Consider the following 18890-nt stretch of genomic DNA (forward strand, 5'->3'; position numbering starts at 1 on the left):
GCCAGGAAGTTTCATATCAGCGCACACTCCGCTGCAGAGTGAAAATCTCATTCTGGAAACATCCCCCAGACTGTGGCTAAGCCATGTCTCCGCAGTATCCTTTCTTTCAGGAGTGCTAGTTCTGCAAGGTTCGCAGGAGAGCTTCTGTAAAGTTTGGAAGGTCGGAGATGAGATACTGGCAGAAGTAAAGCTGTGAGGACCGGGCGTGAGTCGTGCTTCGGCAGCTCAGATGGTAGAGCACTTGCCCGCGAAAGGCAAAGGTCCCGAGTTCGAGTCTCGGTCGGGCACACAGTTTTAAGCTACCAGGAAGTTTCATATGGCAGATATACTTTCCATGAGAGTATAATAACCAGTTACAATGGAGCTGCTGTGCTGTTAGGTTTGTGATTTTAGGAAGAATATAGTGGGTGGGTATGCAGTGGTTGGTTGGGCTGGAGGAGGAAATCAATTCACAGGAGGGACTCTGGTTTGGGCCAAGGAATTTGAGAAGGGATTGGAGGTTATGATGGGCTTTTAGAATCTGATCACTATAGCAGGGCTTGTACATGGATTCATCAGACAGTTGGCAGAGTCTTCTGCCAGGCAGTCAATGAGATTAATCACTACAATGGTGGAGCCATTTCTGTAGGGAGGATGATCAAATCAGGATCTGTTTTAAAATTACAGGTGGCTACTTTTCCTCTGTAGGGGTGTTTGTGTTCTTAGGAAGAGACCTTGGATAGAAGATGAAGTAAGGTTGGAGGTGTGCTATCCTGCTCCCCCACCGTCCCACACACACCCGTCACCTCCTCATCCCAGACACACATCTTATGCCATGATGTACCATGTGTGACTTCCTCAGCCTGTAACAGGGTGAGCTCAGCAGTGACATTGCTATCTCATTCTTGTAGTAACTCTTTCTCCTATAGCAGTCACCATTCCCTCCTTTCCTCTCTCCTCCCACTTTTCTTATACCTGTCATCCTTCCCACCTGACATATTCCATCATCCAGTTTTCTGTCATAAAAATTATGCTGAAGAATTGCTTCGAACAATCAGTAATAACTGAAACAGTATGTTTACCAGTGAAACTCCTAAACTCCATCCAAACAGTCTAGGAAGATCCAACATTATTGAATGACCATCGTGTCATTCTCAGCTGATAGGTGTTACTGGATGCGAATATGGAGGGTCATGTTGTCAGCATGCCACTCTCCTGGCTATTGCCAGATTTTGTGACCAGAGCTACTATTTCTCAGTCAAGTAGCTCCTCAATTGGCCTCACAAGGGCCGAGTACACCTCGCTTGCCAACAGCACTTGGCAGACCCAGACAGCCATGATCCAAGTGTTAGCAGAGTTGAACAGCGCTTAACTTTGGTGATCTGACAGGAACTGGTATTATCACTGTGGCAAGCCCTTGGACATGTTTACCAATACTGTACACTATACTGTTCAAGACCATATTTATATTGTTGTTTGCAAAAAAAAAAAAACTTTCTTGGATGTTGTAGTGTCATATCTTAAGGGCAACTTGCAGTCCTTGTAGCATAACAGATCCTGAAATTAAAACAATGACAATTTAAAGTTAACTGTTTAGTGTCCAGAAAAACATTGCACCAACTACAATGCTGTCCTACTGAGACAGCTGTTTTTGGGCATGGGACGAATTAGCTGTTGTTTGTAAGCAGCTGAAAATTGCTGTGACAGCTGTCAAGTGACTCGAAACTTCTTCTAATGGCTAAATTTGGTGAAATGCAAAGAGTTATGTACAAGAGATACTCTCTGATGGACGCTGTCTCCTCTGTAGAAGTACAGGATCTATCACCACGTATCCTTGTATCTATGAATGGTATGTCAGGGGTAGACCTAGGGGCCATGTACAGTGGAGGTAGGGAGAAGATAGAATTAGGGGTATTACACCCAACTCCTAACCAACAAGTTTGAGGTGCTGTCGTCCACTCAGGCTGAAACTGAGCCAGAGAGAGACACTTCACCCACTGGGAAGCCTGCTGTGATCCACGTCAGGGGGAAGCAAGTGTAAAAGGACAGGAGTCCGTTAATTGTTGACGGTTCTAATGTACAGGAATAATGATACCATTTAGGAAAATGGCAGCAAGGGATGAGAAGGATCTTCTGGTACACTCAGTGTGTATGCCTGGAGGCCTCATTTGACATACTGAAGAAGCTGTTCTGGCAGCCATTGAGGGAACAGGATGTAACCAACTACATATTGTGATGCATGTTGGAACAGACCATGTCTGTCATCCAGGATGTGAGGTTACAGTTTTATCATTCCAGTGACTGACAAAAATGGTTGAAGAGACCAGCCTTGTTCATGGTGATCCAGTGAAGTTCACAATTTGTAACATTGTCCCCATAAGTGATTTGGACCCTTCATGATTTCCTGGACATACAGCATAGAGTTGAGAATTGTAACACCCCCTAAATGTGTCAGAGGTGCTGGACACATCAGTGACTGCTACCAGGTAGCCGACTGTGTATGGAGTAAACGCAAAGGTTTTTTTAACTTAGGCAATCTCCATCTATTTCAGATAATGACAGATATAGGAGACCTCAAAATATTAGTGCAAGGTTCAAAGGAATTGCTCCCAGAGAGGAAATTAATGAAATCCTAGTTGATCCACTGTCAAAGCATTCACAACAAAGTCACAGAGTTTGTAGGAGAACTCATATATAATAGCCTGCTAGGTGCAGAAAGTTGAGTAAAATCCAAATTTGGTAGCAGTGAGATGTTTGGAGTAACGTGAATGTACGTTGAGTCACTATTATTGACTAATGGGAAATGAAGATGTTGTATATGTTGTAGTAGACAAGAAGCTCAAATACATCGAGATATAAATTTAAGCTGCATGCTGGTTTGTGTAGGGAAGACACATTATCAAAGGTGAGCATAAACTTGTGATCAGGTCTTTCTACCAACCACCAAGTAACTGATAACTTAAGAGAAAGCCTCTTTCACAATCACACTGCCATCAATGGAGGACACTTTAATTATTCAACAATCTAATGGATGTAATAGCTTTGTTTCGAGGAGACTTTAATCTTCCAACAGTTAAATGGGATGGTTAAAGTTTTGTAAGTGTTGGCTGTAGCAAGACATCTTGTAAAAGATTACTAAATGCTTTCTCTTAAAACCACCTACAGCAGATAGTCCAGGACTTCATTCATAGTGGAAATACAGTGGACCCAGTGGCAACAAATAGGTCTGACCTCTTGGAGGTTGTCCATATTGAAATTTGCATGTTCGGTAAACCAGATGAAGAGGCAGTACTGTCAAATATCCACTGGGGCAGGAATGTATAGAAAAACAATAATAATCTACATCTATAATCTGCAAATCACAGTGAAATTGACCAAGCAGTAGATATATATTTAACTAGCAAAACATTTGATGATAGGAGAAACCATAGATTATATACTGCCATTGTAAAATAACTCCTAAAGAAATAGTAATATCTGCATAATACATGTAAAACAAAGCATGGGCTGTAGAGGTTGTGTACGAAACACATTTGGTTGTCAATATATGTATGAAGCCCTCAATGACTGTCATGGCAGAATCTTTTGAAACATCTCTCACAAAATTAAAAAGAAAAATCTACTGATATGTAAAGGCTGACAGTGGCACCAAAGTTAGTGCCTAAGAGTCCAGACACTCATGGATGACATTGGTAATTAAACTGAAGGTGACAAAGCAAAAGCAGAAATGCAAAGATTAATAAAACAGATGTTAGTTTCAGTGGAGTTCAGAAACAACTAAAATAGTTACAACTGATTACAGCTCCAGGCCCTAATGGGATCTTGGTCAAATTCATGTAGAATTTGCAGTTGGGTTAGCTCTCATTTTAATCATAATTTACTGTAAATCCCTCAAACAAAAAACTGCCCCCATTAATTGAAAAACAGCACAAGTCACACATGTCTACAAGAAGGGTAACACAAGTGATCCACAAACCTGCTATTCAATCTCAATGACTCTTGCAAATCCTAGAACACATTCTGAACTAAAACACAATTGGGTATGTTGGACAGAATTATCTTCTCCATGCCATCTAGCATGGATTCCAGAAACAGCTGTTATGCAAAACCCAACATGCACTTTTCTCACATGGTATTTTGAAAGCCATGGATAAAGTCACCTGGGTGGATGTGGTATTTCTTAAGTTTAAAAAACCATTTGACTCAGTACTACATCAATGTTTATTAACAGAACTATGGTAACATGGGGTATCAAATGAAATTTGAGACAGGGCTGTGCAGTTCGTGTAGAGAGTTTGCAGCATGTTATCTCATCTGAAGAATTGACAGATGTAGAAGTAATTTCAGAAGTGCCCATGGGAAGAGCGTTGTGTCCCTTTATGTTCATGTTGTACATAAATGATCTGGCAGACCATATTAATAGTAAACCCAGACTCTTTGCAGGTGATGCAGTTCTTTATAATAAAGCACTACTTGAAAAATTCTGCACAAATATCCAGTTAGCTTTCAAAGAGGTACAACAATTGGCACCTTGTTTTAATTGTTTAGAAATGTAAAAATTCTGGATTTCACAAAACAAAAGTTGTATCCTATGACCACAGCGAGTCAATTAGAGTTAGTCAACTCATACAAGTAGCTGGGTGTAACAATTTGTAGAGATATGAAGTGGAATGATCAGGTAGTCTCAGTTATAGGTAAAGCAGGTGGTAGACATTGGTTCATTGATAGAATACTAGGAAAACGCAATAAGTTTACAGGGGAGATTCCGTACAAAACACTTGTGTGACCTGTCCTAGAATATTGGTGTGTGGGACCTATAACAAAGAAGGGCAATACAAATGGTTACAGAGTTGTGTGTCTCATGTTAAGAGACACACGAATATTAAAATAACTGAACTGGCAGAGGCTTTTGAAGATAGGTGCAAATTACCCTGTTAAAGTCTACTGAGAAATTTTCTAGAACCAGATTTAAGTGATAACTTTAGATATGTGCTACAACCCCATAAGTATTGCTATCCTAGGGATCACAAAGACAAAATTAGGCTAATTACAGTTGCACAGAAGCATTTAAACAATGATTCAATTTGCACTTCGTATGTGAATGGAATGGGAATAAGCTCTAATAACTGGTACAATGGGACCTACCTTCTGCCATGTGCTTCTCATTGATTTGCAGAGTATAGTTGTAAATATAAATGCTCTATCCAGGACTGGAACAGATCTGAAAAAGTGGGAAGCCACTCATGTGTCTAGTGCTGTCATTGGGTGCACACTGCTGTTTGCATATTTCTCTGTACAGCATTGTCAAAGGGAAGTCACGATAATTTTCACCATCCAGGTAGTGCATGGCAATGCTGATTTGTTGCACCACCAACCCTGATTCTTTCCTGCCTGCCTTCTGGGCACTACTTACTTGGTGCTATTGAAATCATGGATGTCAATGTGTATGGTCTTTGAGCAGCAGTATCACAGACCAATTAGCCAGTCTCAATAGGCCACAAACTAGCTGCTGACAGATTCTGACACATGATGATAGATGCTGCTCCTTCTTACAGTAGGCCTAAATATCTTCTTACAGACAACAAGTTTTTGTGGATAGTGCAGTGCAGTGCAACATGTCTGTTAATAATCATTCCATAGATCTTCAATATTAGATGACCTCTGTTTTCTCTCCTCCTTGTCAGGCTAATCCCATAAGAGTTAAATAGGATTTAAGTCAGGTGACTGATTTGGTGAAATCATATTCTTCCATTCCCCAAATTTCACTCTTTTATTGACGTACCCTCTGCATAGTTTAGACACATGTTTGGAATCATTGGCCTGCTGCAGAACAAACCCATGACCAGTAAGTCTCTTGCCCTGTAGAACTGCATTATAAATCAGTGTCCTGTGATATCCCTGCTTCTTCAATGTTACATTAATTCTCGCTAGATCACCAACTTTATCACCCACAAAATATCCTCATACTGTTACTGACCTTCCACCGTGCTTCACCATTGTCATCACAGTCATAAAACATTCTCAATGAAGTTGATGAACAAACATCCAACAGTGCCTTCCAGATATTTCAAACTAAGATTCATCTGTGAATAACACCTTGGACCATTGTTGCACACTGAAATCTATTCATATAAAAAAGGTTTTTTGTCAACTACATCTCCCTTTAAAGCTTTTTCATGAAAAGGCCATTGTCCTGTTGAGAGAGAGATCGGAGATACTTGCATACTACTTACTTCCACATGAATTTCAGGTGCAGTACAAGACATCTGATATATACTCTGTGCACAAATGATCTGATCTTCCATGTATGATCTAACTCAGGGTCTTCCAGATCATGAAACACTTGTGTTGGCACTAGTTTGCTTGATCTGCTGCAGTGTATCCACCACACCAAGTTTTGTTGCTATTGTCCGAGTAGAATAGCCTTCCTCATGCAGAGCCACAATTACAGCATGTTTTTCAAATCCAGTCGTCTGTTTCCATCCCATTAGGAGGTAATACAGTATGAACCTGATCAAATATACAAGCACACTGGTGCACGCACACAATGTACTGTAAACAAATACAAATTGATTGCTACATAGGAGGTGAAATAAAATCAGATATTCCAATGGAACTGTCTTACGTAAAGGCACATCAGTGCTGTTCTGGTATTCATCAGTGCCATCCTAGGTGAACAGCCAGTCAAATACACAACAGAGGCACTTAGACTTTACATGATGTATATTTGTCTTATTATCACGACAGGGATATGATAGAATATTCAAAATGAAATCCATGTTTTAACCAAAAATCCATAGTTGTGACAAGTGATCAAAAACTTTTGACCAGTAGTCTACACATTGTAGATAGCTTAATTCCTGCCTACTCTGCTTTGTTGCACTGAAATGCTAATTATTTACAAAGCCAGGCATGTAATACAGTTCATGCCAATTTGACATTTATTGCAAGCCAACATCATGGTTTTGCAATTTTAATGGCCATCAGATGCCACAGTGGACAACCTGTCTGATGTAGTACCTGAAATTTACAATAAATTTCTGTCTTATTCTGCACTGTAAAACTGTTGACTTTCATCTTTATTAGTAAAGGTTTCTAGCTATTGTAACGAGCAGATTCGTATTACATGAATTATTTTCTACATTAAAATTGAAAAGGAAGGAGATTATAGGAACAGATTTTTTTATTATGTATCAATGACTATAATTATGTGTTACACTAGATTCTGAGTCTGATTGGTTGCAGGTGGAAGGACTAGGAAAGGGTGGGAATGAACATAACCTGCAACATGGACAAGTTTCAGAACAACATTTTTTAACGTACAAAGACATTTAACCAAACAAAGATCAGAGTATGAAATTGAATAGAACAGTTAAAGATTCACCATTATTTAAATGTGAAAGTAATCCAGCTACATTAATACTTAAGTTACATTATGTGATCAAAAGTGCCCAGACACCACCAAAACATGATTTTTCTTATTACGTGCATTGTGCTGCCACCTGCTGCCAGGTACTCCATATCAGTGACCTCAGTAGTCATTAAACTTTGTGACACAGCAGAAAGGGGTGCTCCACAGAACTCACGGGCTTCGAACATGGTCAAGTGACTGGGTGTCACTTGTATCATACATCTATATGCGAGATTTCCACACTCCTAAACATCCCTAGGGCCACTGTTTCCGATGTGATAGTGAAGTGGAAATGTGAAGGGACACGTACAGCACTAAAGTGTACAGGCCGACTTCATCTGTTGACTGACAGAGACCGCCAACAGTTGAAGAGGGTCGTTATGTGTAATAGGCAGACATCTATCCAGACCATCATACAGGAATTCCAAACTGCATCAGGATCCACTGCAAGTACTATGACAGTTAGGAGGGAGGTGAGAAAACTTGGATTTTTTGGTTGAGTGGCTGCTCATAAGCCACACATCACGCCGGTAAATGCCAAACAATGCCTAGCTTGGTGTAAGGAGTGTAAACATTGGAGGATTGAACAGTGGAAAAATGTTGTGTGGAGTGGCGAATCACAGAACACAATGTGGTGATCCGATGGCAGAGTGTGGATATGGCGAATACCTGGTGAATGTCATCTGCCAGCGTGTGTAGTGCCAACAGTAAAATTTGGAGGCGGTGGTGTTATGGTGTGGTCATGTTTTTCATGAAGGGGGCTTGCACCCCTTGTTGTTTTGCATGGTACTATCACAGAAAAGGCCTACATTGATGTTTTAAGCACCTTCTTGCTTCCCACTGTCGAACAGCAATTCGAGTATGGCGACTGCATCTTTCAACATGATCGAGCACCTGTCCATAATGCACAGCTTGTGGTGGATGGCGGATGGCGGAGGGGTTGCATGTCAATAACATCCCTGTAATGGACTGGCCTGCACAGAGTCCTATAGAACACCTTTGGGATGTTTTGGAACGCTGACTTTGTGCCAGGCCTCACCGACTGGCGTCGACACCTCTCCTCAGTGCAGCACTCCATGAAGAATGGGCTGCCATTCCCCAAGAACCCTTCCAGCATCTGATCGAACATATGCCTGTGAGGGTGGAAACTCAAGGCTAAGAATGGGTCCAAACTATATTGAATTCCAGCATTACCGACGGAGGGTGCCATGAACTTGTAAGTCATTTTCAGCCAGGTCTCCGGACAAATCAGAATACCAAAAGATTCCAGAGGCCAACTTAGCTAAAATCTGGCCAATTGAATTTTATCCAATCCTGTTTAAAACCTAATAAAAAGACAACTGATACACAAGGTCCACTACCACTGGTCCGAACTCAGGGCAGCCAGCAGCTCAAATGGCTCAGAATTCCTGGCTCTCGCCTTGTGGAACACACATGGGAGACACATGTGACTGTGCAGATATACAAAATAATTAACAAGTTGAAATAAGGGGGCAGAGATAAGGGCGGCCGTGTCAGGCAGCACCATAAGGCCCAAAGCAATTATATCAGGATACTGGCTTGATAATTGCAAAATTTGCATACCAATTATAGAACCATTGAAAGATACTAAAAAAATTGACAGCGATGCATTCAGAGTAATTTCTAATAAGAAAACTCTCAAACTGAAGCAACAAATTTAACAGGTTGGAAAACATCCACCCACTTGGTCACTGTAGATCAGAATAAGTTCAAATGCCAACCATTAGCCAACTTCAAATATTATGCCCTTGGTTCAGAACTGAAACAGATCCATTCAAATATTATGCCCTTGGTTCAGAACTGAAACAGATCCCTGTGTCAGCACATGGGGCAGAACTCAGCTCGTGTGGATAAATACTGCCAAAAGCTTAGCTAGAGAAGTTCGTGACTCACCAGTAAGTGGTTAGAAACAGCATGTGTGATAACACAGGCCTTTGCATTTAAATTTGGAGGCAGTATATGGGTGACAACCACAAAATCCTAAATCAGGACGCTGAGCTGGAGCATGAACTGGGAGGCAACATGCCTCACTAAGTTAATTCACAGAGTAATGACCAAAACGGAGGTTCTTACTGCAGCAGGAGGGAATCTAAGAACACCAAACACTGAGGCATGGCCACCACTCAGAAATTACACTTCCTCAGTTAAACTTAGTCTGAGAAACATGAGAGTTCCAAATGTGCTCACTGGAAACATCTTGTGTGGTGTCAGCTGAAGAAAAAATTCCTAGAGTTCTGTGAAACAGGTGGTACAAAAAATGGCTTCCTCCCACTTGCTCCCCTCAGTGTGTGCCCGCATCAGTCCACTGAGTTGCCTTCTACATGTCCTCCTCAGAAACAAGTCCAGTGTGTTCAGGAGACAAATCAGCAATGAAGCATAGGATCTGGAACTGGGGCCTCACGTCCCACACATGTGCCAAAGTCAAAACTGATAGTTCTGGGTGCCTCAGCGCAACCTCTCTTGGCCACTGCTCACACCAGCCACCTGATACCAAGTCCATGCCTTGTTGATTCTCAAGCCACATGCCCTATGTCCCAAAGATGAAATGTGGCATGACCTGTCAATTTGCACAGCATCTCAGTCTCATTTCAATTGTTTGATTTGGCAGCATGGTGCTACATCATCTCTGGAAGAATACACTCCTGGAAATGGAAAAAAGAACACATTGACACCGGTGTGTCAGACCCACCATACTTGCTCCGGACACTGCGAGAGGGCTGTACAAGCAATGATCACACGCATGGCACAGCGGACACACCAGGAACCGCGGTGTTGGCCGTCGAATGGCGCTAGCTGCACAGCATTTGTGCACCGCCGCCATCAGTGTCAGCCAGTTTGCCGTGGCATACGGAGCTCCATCACAGTCTTTAACACTGGTAGCATGCCGCGACAGCGTGGACGTGAACCGTATGTGCAGTTGACGGCCTTTGAGCGAGGGCGTATAGTGGGCATGCGGGAGGCCGGGTGGACGTACCGCCGAATTGCTCAACACGTGGGGCGTGAGGTCTCCACAGTACATCGATGTTGTCACCAGTGGTCGGCGGAAGGTGCACATGCCCGTCGACCTGGGACCGGACCGCAGCGACGCACGGATGCACGCCAAGACCGTAGGATCCTACGCAGTGCCGTAGGGGACCGCACCGCCACTTCCCAGCAAATTAGGGACACTGTTGCTCCTGGGGTATCAGCGAGGACCATTCGCAACCGTCTCCATGAAGCTGGGCTACGGTCCCGCACACCGTTAGGCCGTCTTCCGCTCACGCCCTAACATCGTGCAGCCCGCCTCCAGTGGTGTCGCGACAGGCGTGAATGGAGGGACGAACGGAGACGTGTCGTCTTCAGCAATGAGAGTCGCTTCTGCCTTGGTGCCATTGATGGTCGTATGCGTGTTTGGCGCCGTGCAGGTGAGCGCCACAATCAGGACTGCATACGACCGAGGCACACAGGGCCAACACCCGGCATCATGGTGTGGGGAGCGATCTCCTACACTGGCCGTACACCACTGGTGATCGTCGAGGGGACACTGAATAGTGCACGGTACATCCAAACCGTCATCGAACCCATCGTTCTACCATTCCTAGATCGGCAAGGGAACTTGCTGTTCCAACAGGGCAATGCACGTCCGCATGTATCCTGTGCCACCCAACGTGCTCTAGAAGGTGTAAGTCAACTACCCTGGCCAGCAAGATCTCCGGATCTGTCCCCCATTGAGCATGTTTGGGACTGGATGAAGCGTCGTCTCACGCGGTCTGCACGTCCAGCACGAACGCTGGTCCAACTGAGGCGCCAGGTGGAAATGGCATGGCAAGCCGTTCCACAGGACTACATCCAGCATCTCTACGATCGTCTCCATGGGAGAATAGCAGCCTGCATTGCTGCGAAAGGTGGATATACACTGTACTAGTGCCGACATTGTGCATGCTCTGTTGCCTGTGTCTATGTGCCTGTGGTTCTGTCAGTGTGATCATGTGATGTATCTGACCCCAGGAATGTGTCAATAAAGTTTCCCCTTCCTGGGACAATGAATTCACGGTGTTCTTATTTCAATTTCCAGGAGTGTACATGAAATTTTTTTTAAAAGATCAATACCACATTATCTTCACAGCAAACCTACAGAGTTTCTCCACAAACATTTGAATAGGCGTCCCTCACAGTCATTAACTTGTTGAGAGGAGTGCTGCTTGATTTGCTTTAATGGAAGACGCACTGGTAAATGTTCACTATTACATACATTCTGTACCAATATTGTGTGATAGCATGGTATTTTTCATAATTATTATGGTCACAAAAGGTATTGTCCAGAATATTGGATAGCTGAGGCCCAGCTCCAACACATCAAAATCTATTTAACTACTTTTCCTATAGTGTCATCAGTGTATGTTAATCCAATACTAGTAAACACCAAAAATATCTGATTGTTCAGTTTCATTTTTGATAGACTACACTAGAAGCCAGTGCATTAACGAAGTCACTATTACCGGTACATTTCAGGTGCCACGAAATCTGTGCCTACGGTCACTGAATGCCCATTCCATTCACGTCAAATGCTTTTAGTAGGAATTACTTATCCAACGGAGTATTATGGGAGATCTCTTACCTAATAGTGAGTACTAATGTGCATTCAGGATAATTAACTCATGAAATCCTTGGAAGTCTGTAGGTAGCCATTTAATGTTTCCTGTAGTCTGTTTAAGCGCCAGGGAATATTTCTTGAAAATATTCATTTGGAGTGAGGTCTTGTACATAAGTAAAACATGAACAGTAAACAGTTCGAAGAAGAAGAAAATAAAGGTTTTTGAAATATTGTGCCACAGGAGAATGCTGAAGATTAGACAGGGGGCACAACTTCACTAAAGGAACAGATTGGTTGATAGAAAACATCCTGAGGCATCAAGAAATTGTCAGTTTGGCAATGGGGGGAAATGTGAGGATGTAAAAATTGTAAACTAAGACCAAGGCTTGAGGATAGTAAGCAGGTCTGAGTGGATATTGAGGTGGTTATGCAGAGATGAAGAGGTTTGCATAGGACAGACTAGCATGAAGAGCTGCATTAAACCATTCCTTGGGCCAGACACTGCAAAAACATCATCATCTGGAAGATTGTTAATAATTTTTATAATATGATAAAATTATTTTTTTAGCTTGGTTTTGACCATGAAGAATGTCAGCTCAAAAGATGACCTACAATGTTCTATCCCAATTACATAGTTAGTGCCTTGCCAGAAAACTAAGGCCACAAGAGTAAAGTAAGCGATGCATGAAAGGGGTGCCAGTAGTGCAGGGAAGAAATAGCCATGAAGGAATTCTGTTTCTTCCCTAAACAATACTTATCTTTATTCCCAACATTCCCTATCAGAATATAAATATAGAGGCAAATCTAATTATAAATTTATAATTATGTTAATTTGCAGGTGACAAGATGGTACAATCTGTTTGCAGTGCTGTGGTTTGCTCAGTTTTGCACTGGATGTCAGCATATGGTTATAGCTGGTGCTGTAGCAACGTGGTTTTTTACACGGTAATTGTTTCTTCACTTACATATCGAGGTTAAGTGAAAATCATTTCTGATGAATTTGCTATTGGTATTGAATACATGCTTGTGAGAGAGAATTTTAATTAATGTTATATAAATTTCAGGTTCTGATTGTGAAATGTAAGTTGCAAATAATTTTTAAAGATGTTTTCTTTCATGATAAATGTCATGTCACTTATTTCTTAATGTCTTTTGAACAGTGAAATGTATTGCAAAATTATAATTATTATCCTTTTAATTCCTTCTCTTCCCTTTTTTTACCTGTAAAGTACTCATAATAAATAGTTTATAAATATTGCAAACATTTTTAACATTGCATATCAGGTGTCACCAAACTAAGGCCTATGCACTGGATCCCGCCAGTGATGTTAGTTCGGCCAGCCTGCCAATGGCACCTGAATGTGACTGACAAAAAAATATGGAATATGTGACATTGTGATATAACCTAAATTTAAATGCTACATTTAGAAAACTAGGAGATCGTCACATGTTCGGAGACCTCCTAGCTGCTATGTTCCTTAAATTTACAGTGTTCAGTTTTAAATAATTGTGTCTAGATTATTGTGCAGAATGATGATGCAGCCCACACTCTTCATTTTGTCAGGCATGCACCTGATGTGCAAAAAGTTTGGCGACCTCTGTTATATCAGCTGAAACAGATAGAGAGTTGCAAAATAAAATTGAAAATGGCAACAGTCAAGGGATCCTAAGATCTTAGGGTCAGTGAAGAAGGAAGAGAATACCATGGAAAATTTTTGATCTATCATATTTTCTTAGTGTGACTGATTTCCAGCTGTTAAGTTGAGCTGTTGTTTCCATTTTATACATACTGTTTTGACGACCAACCCAATTATCTCCATCAGGTGCTGCGAGTTGTTCTGTTATGTGTACTACTGGATTCTGTCCAGAATGTTGGTCTCTCACTGCTATTTATAGCTGACTGTGAGGCCAGTACCTGATATCTTCTATCTCCTTTGATGCTCTTTTGTTTCTCAGAGCCCACACTGATATACCATGATATACACATTCTCTTGTCTGAAAAAAGACAGCTGGGTTCGTCACTGAAATTTTGTGCATAACATAGAAAAAATAACTCAGCTGAACACTTGGAAGTATAGCATTAATCATGCCGAGAAAACCTGAAAGATCACATCACTTCACTCTGTGGGTAGGAGATGGCCCACAATGTACACAAGTTGCATAATCTGTGCCAGTAGAAAAGCTAACTTCTCAATACACTGAGCTTTCCAATAATGTGTTGAGATGAAGAAACTGTACCTATGTTCATCAAAATTAAATATCATATTAATATACCTATGGACACTAGGATTATGTGCCGTGCAAGCCTGCTACTAGCATAAGAGAGAATTTGTGACATCTTATGAATGCTAGACATCAGTTCACCATATTCACATGTCAGCTACACTTTCTGCAAGTTCGAGGCAATGGGTTGGCAAAACAACATGGTTCAGTGAGTCATATTTGCCACAGTGCCATTAAGGTTGAACTTGAGCAGTTGTGCTACGATGGCCTTATGAACTTCCTAAGGTACACAAAGAAGGCATTCCTGTAGACTTACAGTTAGTAATATTGGTCCACCTATGTACCAGCTGGCAAAGTACCTGAAACACATTCTCAGCAATTATGTGGGGAAGTGCAAACACCACACTCAGAACTCCAGTTACTTTATACAACATCTCAGTTTCAATGTGGTCCAATTCTTTACAAGAATCCCATTTCTTAAGTCCTTGGAACTAACCATGAAAAAAATTCTACAGTTGCTTTACTGTACTTTTAGGCACATTCTGTTTGTCAGAAAATATTATGAACAAACCCAGCATGACGGGCAATCTGTTATTGTCTGCCATTGCATATCTATACATGGAACACTTTGAAGCAAAGGCATTAGCATCCACCAAGTTCAAACCAATGTGTTTCTGTTGATATGTGGACAACACATTTTGTGGTGTGGCCACTTGGCCTCTATAAAACTTGAAGAGTTCCTGGGACATTTCAACTCTATCCATCCTAACAAAAAATTTGCAATGGAACTAGAAAGAGGGGGGCCAGCTACTTTTCCTTGGTGTATCACTTAAGAGATGACTGAATGGATCTGTGGATCATAGGGTATGTAGAAAACCCACACTGATCACTATCTCCACACCCTGCGCCATTACCATTTAAAAAAAAAAAACTGTGCGAATGACTGTGGTCCATAGAGTTTGAACACTTTCAGACAAGACCAGCCTCACCAAAAAATTACAAAACCTATGAATAGTGTCCTGAAGAAATGGGTACTCAAATTGTCGACTTGAGTAGGCATTGCAGTCAAAAGCAAGAATACTTGAGAAAGAGGTTGAGAATGAGACAGCATGAGCAGTCAAAAACATTTATCTACCTTAAGCTGCCCCATTATCCAAAAAGATCAGTAGATTCCTATAGAAACATGATATACAGTGTATTTCACTTCTGTTAACAAAGATTAAAAGTCTTCTATGTAATGTTAAAGACAACTTAGGTCTCTGAAAGCCAGGTGTGTACCACATTCCAAGCAAATGTGGCATGTCTTGCATCAGGCAGACTATTAGACAGTGAGGGAGAGTTGCAAAGAACATAAGTAACACCCCAACTAGAACATCCAAGTAAATCGGTTACCATTGAACACTGCATCAAAAATAATCATGAAATGAAATATTATAAGACTGTCATTGTTATGCAAGTCCCCAGTTTTCTGGACAGTGTAATTAAGGAATCTATTGAAATAGAGATATCAGAAAAATTAATAAACAGGGATGTAGGTTTCAGTTTAAACAGGGCTTGGGTCAAGTATTCAGTTCATTAAGATCTCAACCAGCCGTCACGTCCACCAGAGCTGGGAAATGCTGAGAGAACATGCATTTGATGAAATATCAGTGCAGGCTCTGAAAAATTGAAGGGTGTAGTGGATATTGGGAGTTGAACTCATTTGTAATCAACAATAAACTGATATAATACTACAACAGCTCTTTAGCTGAGATCATTACACCATTTTAATAAAGACTACTATTACATAATAAAACAGTCACATTGACAGTGTTATGGTTAATTAAAAATGCTGTTGAAGATATGAGTGGAAAGAATTAAAGAGGGTTATTGAGTCAATAGGATCTACACATGATTAAAATTTATATTTCTCCTAGATACTTAATGGTACATGCAAAATAATTTATTTTACATGCATATAAAAAAGATTCTTTTGGCATGATCCTTGGAGATCATTATCACAGATACAAACATATACTCATTTTGTCACAGATATGATCTTCTTTTGCATATTCTAGTGCAAGCGTGAATGCATTTCCTTAACATCATTGTAGTTTTGATTTTCGTAACATAATGCTCCACAAAGAAACTGTTTCATAAAACAATACCCAGCTCGTCTCAGGAACAGGGCTGGTAAATACAGATACAAAAAATCACTGCATGCTAGCAATTTACTTCTCCAGATTGATTGTGATCATATGTTGGATGGGAAGTTAAAAGTTGATTCAGTGGGTGTATAAGTTTATTATGAGATAAGTATAGGTAAAATAAAAAGAAGATAGTTATCATAACCAAGTCCAGTATATGTATGTGTCTGGCTAATCACTGGAAAAAGGTTGGATGGTTGGTTGGTTGGTTGGTTGGTTTGGGGAAGGAGACCAGACAGCATGGTCATCGGTCTCATCGGATTAGGGAAGGATGGGGAAGGAAGTCGGCCGTGTCCTTTCAGAGGAACCATCCCGGCATTTGCCTGGAGTGATTTAGGGAAATCACGGAAAACCTAAATCAGGATGGCCGGACGTGGGATTGAACCATCGTCCTCCCGAATGCGAGTCCAGTGTCTAACCACTGCGCCACCTCGCTCGGTAAGGTTGGATGAACTAAGTACTTAGTAACATACTAAACCTCTCTCTGACAACACAAAATGTTGAAACTTGTACCACACTCATGTTATCATTACCCTGAAAAGATAGCAGATATCCTGTCAATACATATTGCTTGTCAGTTACTAAAATGCAGCCAGTTAAAATTTCCATCATCATTCTTTTCACAGAAATAGGAGTCTATAAATCATAGAACAGTGCACTCTCTGGAATCGAGTTGAAACTAATTCACCTCATTAAATTTGCTAGCTAGTGGAGTTTTCTAATTGCAACTTATTCTCTCTCTTGACCAACATGTTGTCTTATAATATATTCTGATTCTTGGTGTTTGATCTGCTGTCTCATTTTCATAAATTTCTGAGAGACCTAGTCTGGTCAAAAGTGAATCTGTTTTCCTTGTTTTATGATCCAGATAAGTGATTGCTACAATGTTTAGATTGTTATTGTAGCTGAAACTGTTGGAGAATACTCATGAAATTACAGTAAAAATTATGAAATTGTAATATATTTTAACAAAACAATTTTCTGTGACTCATTTTTAGATACTTTGTATTTTGTGAAACACCATTTTAAAAAGAATTGAAATATGATATTTGCTACAACTGATTACTTTGTGATAAACCTACTCTTAATGCAAAGATAAATGTTCATGTCATTTATTTATGATGAATATGATTTTTTAGTGAGATAGGAAAATTCAAGGCTCTTTCTTTTTTTTACATTTTCTTTCTTTATTTGCAATAAATAATAAAAACATATCAGTTAAAACTCAAGTTTTGGCTCTTCATTACTTACAAGTATTATGAAAAGCAGCTTTGATGAGTTGAGGTTTATTACTTGAGTTTTCTTGAGGCTGCAACACTTTTTGAATTGTGAACATTTATGCTTCTAATTTTTCAGGAATAAGCAGAACTTGGGCACACCAATTATACGAAGCTTTTGTAATCTTGTGAGGTATCATCTAGGCTCAGTTGCTCTGGGTTCATTGCTCATTGCTATTATACAGACGATACGTATAGTCCTAAAATTCATTCAGTCCAAAGTAAAAAATCACAACAATGCAGTAACAACATGTATATTCAGGACTTGTCAATGTTGTTTATATTGCTTTGAGAAAATTCTCCAGTTTCTGACAAGGAATGCCTATATTGAAATAGGTAAGCAAATTTAAATGGTGTCCATACATAAGTGGTAGCATAAATCACATTATAAATGAGTTTTTTAGAGGATGAATCGTGGCGTTTTCCCCCCAACTGCCTCATAAAAATTCCCATGTATTTCTACATAAGAAAGCAATAGAGTGTGTGTGTGTGTTTCCTGAGAAGGGATAGTTTGAAAGCTGAGGCAGAGACTTCCAACACTCTATTTGGTACTTATTGTCTTTTAATTACTGAGGTTTTTCTGTTATTGTATTAATTTTAGCTTATATCTGTGTATATACTTGCACCTGCTTGGCCTTTTTATGTGAGTTAATTAAATGTCAGTAATAAAAATTTATGTAATCAAAAACTTTTAACTTTTTCACCATTGTGTTTACCTTTCAGCAATACATGGACACAGTTTCTGTAAAGCTGGGAAACAAGCTTTCAAACTTTTGGCATCAAATGCCTTAAGGGTTGCAGCTATAAATTCAGTTGGTGATTTTGTATTGTTCCTGGGAAAAGCAATGGTTGTCATAGCTACTGTGGTGTGTGGTGTGCAGATGTTGAAGGTTAGTAATGTTAATGCATAAGAAGCTTTGAAATGTTAATGCATAAGAAGCCTTGAATTCTATCAAGTATCTATCTAGCAATGACTAAATTTTCTGAAATGTGTCTCTACTATCAGCACTCCTTCATGTTACTATAATCTGAGGTCCAATAACCCCATAAAAAAATTCTGAATTTGTGTTTTAACTGAAAGCCCAACTCTCTCGCAGAATACCTTAATAGTTTAACTTACAGAATTTTTAAGGCACAAATGGAAAGTAAGTAACAACCCCACCACAGACATCATGAAATTACAGTACTTCTTTGCAGCAACACTCATGATGCACTTATTT

At 40.4% G+C, this 18890-nt stretch overlaps 1 protein-coding gene across 1 annotated transcript in view; it reads left to right on the forward strand.

Moving 5' to 3' along the window:
* The window catches only part of LOC124787905 (choline transporter-like protein 1), a 490856-nt gene that overhangs the window by 451969 nt on the left and 19997 nt on the right, over positions 1-18890 (forward strand). The window contains exons 12-14 of the mRNA XM_047254885.1: positions 12823-12929; positions 17750-18006; positions 18394-18560. Coding sequence (XP_047110841.1) covers positions 12823-12929; positions 17750-18006; positions 18394-18560 — 531 coding nt within the window. The remainder of the gene's footprint in view (positions 1-12822; positions 12930-17749; positions 18007-18393; positions 18561-18890) is intronic.

This window comes from Schistocerca piceifrons, chromosome 3 (assembly GCF_021461385.2).
Source record: "Schistocerca piceifrons isolate TAMUIC-IGC-003096 chromosome 3, iqSchPice1.1, whole genome shotgun sequence".
In the NCBI taxonomy this organism is placed as follows: domain Eukaryota; kingdom Metazoa; phylum Arthropoda; class Insecta; order Orthoptera; family Acrididae; genus Schistocerca; species Schistocerca piceifrons.